Here is a 3,977-nt window from a genome sequence, read left to right as displayed (position 1 = left end):
ATTTAATATTTATTAATGATAATATTATTTGTATTTATTTGTTATTATAATAAATTAGAAATATATTTATAATCAATTATAGAGTCATATGATCATAAAAAAAATATTTATTTTTTCTTATTTTAGATTATGTAGTCCTCATTTATTCAAAAGTTTATATGGGAAAATGGTAAGAGTTGACTTTTGTGATGTTTTTGAGGTGAGTTGATAGAAAATACATTATGCAGAAAGAGTCTAATGTTTGCCCTATTATGTAGGAGACATTTATTGATTGGCAACTACTTGAATCACAACTCCCTATCCTATTAATTATGTCCATTTCTTCTTTATCTTATTGTGTAGACTTATTGCATATGCTAAGTGTAGACCACATGACTTTCATACAAACAAGTCTCCAGGTTATGCTTTAATAATTGGTCTCATTAAATCTTTTACTTGCATTTCATATCAAGATAATCATCTCCTCAAAATATATTCAAAATGTATAATGCTAACTTGTGTTCTATAAATTCTAAAAATATATATCAAAATATAAAAAATGTTCAACAGTTTTTCTACATAGTTTATTATGATTCACTAATTAATAAGAATGAATTATCCACCTGTATATATAAATTCAATACTCTTCATTTCTAGATATATAGATTCTCAATTTTTTTTTCTCCTTAAAAACACAATTTCATCATATATATTGTTAGTAGTCGCTATCATACCACTCATAATATATAGTCTTATGCACGAGTTAGCAGTCTAGACGTGAGGAGTGTTGGAGATCTCACAACGACTAGAGATTAGAACCTTTCATAATATATAAGTGGGTGCAAACCCCACCCCATGAGTCAATTTTATGGGGTTGAGTTAGACTTAAAGTTCACTTCTTAATATGGTATCAGAGTCGTTTCGAGCCTATCCTAACGAGTGTTTGTGTTAGACCTATTGTGTCACCTGCTATCGGGCCGCTATCGGACCACCCATAATATATAGTCTAATTCTTAATGTATATTTTTATGTTTTTTAAATTTCAAATTTATTTGTATTTTAAAATGTTTTACATTCAACATTGATTTTTCTTCTCAAATAACCTGAACTCGTTTTCATCAAATTATTTATATATTAAAAGGTGTGTATAACATAGAAACATAGATTAGATTGATTAAATTCTTCTGCATGATTTTTCCACATGTATTGCATCCCAATACATTAACATCATATAGCAATATGATGAAATTGTCAATATTACACAAGCCAAAAGAAGCATATGATAAAGATAGAAGAAAATGGACATGCTGATATATATATTTCAACACCAAATTTTCCTTTTTGCTGTTTTTTTTCTTTCTTAAAACACTAAAGGTTAATTAATTACTTAACCACAGGGATAATAATTCCAATTAAGAAGCTCATCAATCATCTGCATGGCAATTCTATCTTCTTCATCTTCTTCTTCACCATCACTAGCACTTTTTTGTGGAGACCCTTCTGATACACTTGACTCACTCTCTGCATGTTTCTTCCCAAGCTCCACCCTGACTATCCAATTGGAGTCTGAATGTGGTCCTGCACCCTTCTGCCACACTCCAATGTGGGAATTGTCAGCATCCAGCCTGAGACATGTGAGGGATGGAGAAGGGTCTTTGCAGCACTTTTTCAGCTTTCTACTCAGATGCTCAGCAAGAACATTGGGAGATGAAAAAGGGTCTTCACAAACAGTGGCAGTGGTGGTGGCACCTTCAGGCTGATTCAACGGTGGTGCAGGGAAATTGGTCTTGGCATTTTGACCATTCATCAAAATGGCTGCTTTGTCATATGCCCTTGCTGCAGCCTCTGCTGTCTTGAATGTCCCTAGCCACACCCTTCTCTTCCTGTTCATTCAAAACAATCTCAGTTAACACATAAACTTTGAACTCATACTATAACTATAACATATTTCTAATCATTCAATGTATCAAAAAGAGTTTTCCAAACGTGTACACACTCATTGGAAATTTGTTGAGAAGTGAAAAATCACGTCTGAGAAGTAGAAGCTACAAGATATACGTAACCAAACACAGAACAACAAAAGATCATTTCCTAATAACAAGGAGATAGCAGTTGAAAGTATGAAGTATGTGAAGAGGTGATTACAGCAAAGGGTGACGAATTTCTGACACCCATGAGCCCCATTGGCGTTGCCTCACTCCTCTGAACTTCTTTGCTTGTACCATGGCTTTGTGTGTGGGTGCTCTGGGTCAGGAAAAAGGTACTTTAAAATGAAGACAACCTATGTACGAGGTTTATGACATAGTATAATGCCAAATGTTGAAGACTTATATAGTGAGTTTGTGATAACTTGTGTGAGACTTATATATATAGATTGTTGATTGATTGGTGGGAAAATGTGGTCAAATAATTACCCAATGTTATTTATAAATAGAGTAGGAAGAGTTGGCATTAACAAATTATAATAATATATAAGTAAACTTAAATTCTTTTTTTAAAATTCTTTTTTTCAAAATTAAGTTAGATTTTAAAATTACTTTTTCAAAATTATTTAACTTTTTCTGTTTTCACTTGATATGTTTAATTATAGATTTTCTTATTCTTCATAAATGTCTATTTAAAATTATTGATCATAGATATTAAACCCATAAAAAATTATTAAATAAAACTAATTTTAATAACAAAAAAATAATTATATATTAACTAAATTAAATGATAAATTAATTATTACTAAAATTAATAGTTAATTAGATAATAATTTAGAAACTATTATTAACGATAAAAATTACTTTGATATTGATAATTCTTTTAATTTCTAAAATAATATTTAGTTTAGTTAATATATAATAATTAGTTATTTTTTTAAAAAAATTAATTTTTATTTAATAATTTTTTATAGTAAAGTGGTATAATTTATGTAATTTTTCTAAACTTTAAAATATTTGTATAGTTATTAAGAGAAATATGTATAGTATTATTTTCGACATAATCTTTTTTTTAGAGCATTATAACAAGTATTTTAAGAGGCTTATGTATCTCTACACTAGTGCATTTAATTGAATGAAGTTAATTTCTGTTTTTTTTTTATCTTCCTTATAATTTCATTTGAAGCTTTGCAGTTGCATTAAAAGTTTCACCTATGTGTGGATGAGTCCCTAACTTCTTAACAACTTAAATAAATGAGCAACACTGGTAGGGTTACCTTTCCAACACCCCTAGCTGTGCTCCAAACCAAACAAAATAATAGTAAAATTTTCTCTTCACTTTTAATCTACCAATTTTTTTTATTACATAATCATAATGGAATGTTTTATTTTTATTTTTTCAAACAGTAAGATATCTATTACATGTTCATATTTTATATATATATATATATATATATATATAATATCATTGCTTTTTCTAAATTTTTGACAAAAATCACAAAAAATATGGATTTAAGAGAAAAAAAATGAATTATATTTTTTTATGCTCAACAAGGCAACGTAAATTGAAAAGACAAGGTTAGAAGAAAACAAGTGATTCAACAAAAATATTGGTTAACTTTTATAGAAAATCATAAAATTTTATGGATCTCACTCATTATTTAATATGTCTCACTTGTAACTTTTGTAATTTTTAAATAAATTTTAAATTGTTACAAAATATAATAAGTAGTACTCCTCATATATATCTATTATACTGCCTCTAACTTTTGTTTTTAAATTAATTTATTTTTTTTATGAAATGAAACTTAATACATATTTCTTATGAAATTAAAACAACTTTGTACTATAATATTAAATATTTATCATAAATTCAAAATATTTTGATATATTAAATGTTTACAATTACATTATATTGAAAAGGTCATATATTTAGAATTTAACTTCCGCGTTGCTTATTTTGTGGGTCGATTTAATGATGTTGGCAAGTACGTTGACTTTACGTCTTCATCTTCAACCATCTTGTGATTCTATAACACATTTATTACATAAATTAATATTATTCTTTATTTA

At 27.6% G+C, this 3,977-nt stretch overlaps 1 protein-coding gene across 1 annotated transcript; it reads right to left on the bottom strand.

The window, feature by feature from the left end:
- Window positions 1–1,127: 1,127 nt before the first annotated feature.
- Window positions 1,128–2,315, bottom strand: LOC137815414 (ethylene-responsive transcription factor SHINE 2-like). Its single transcript, XM_068618552.1, has 2 exons — window positions 2,125–2,315; window positions 1,128–1,862 (listed from the first exon to the last, which is right to left on the bottom strand). Exons 1-2 carry the CDS (start codon window positions 2,202–2,204, stop codon window positions 1,367–1,369), a joined length of 576 nt encoding a protein of 191 aa, XP_068474653.1. The 5' UTR covers window positions 2,205–2,315; the 3' UTR covers window positions 1,128–1,366.
- Window positions 2,316–3,977: the final 1,662 nt, after the last annotated feature.

Source organism: Phaseolus vulgaris, chromosome 1 (assembly GCF_000499845.2).
Source record: "Phaseolus vulgaris cultivar G19833 chromosome 1, P. vulgaris v2.0, whole genome shotgun sequence".
Taxonomy (NCBI): domain Eukaryota; kingdom Viridiplantae; phylum Streptophyta; class Magnoliopsida; order Fabales; family Fabaceae; genus Phaseolus; species Phaseolus vulgaris.
The sequence above is the reverse complement of the archived record's forward strand: the minus strand, read 5'-3'. Positions and strand labels throughout refer to the sequence as shown.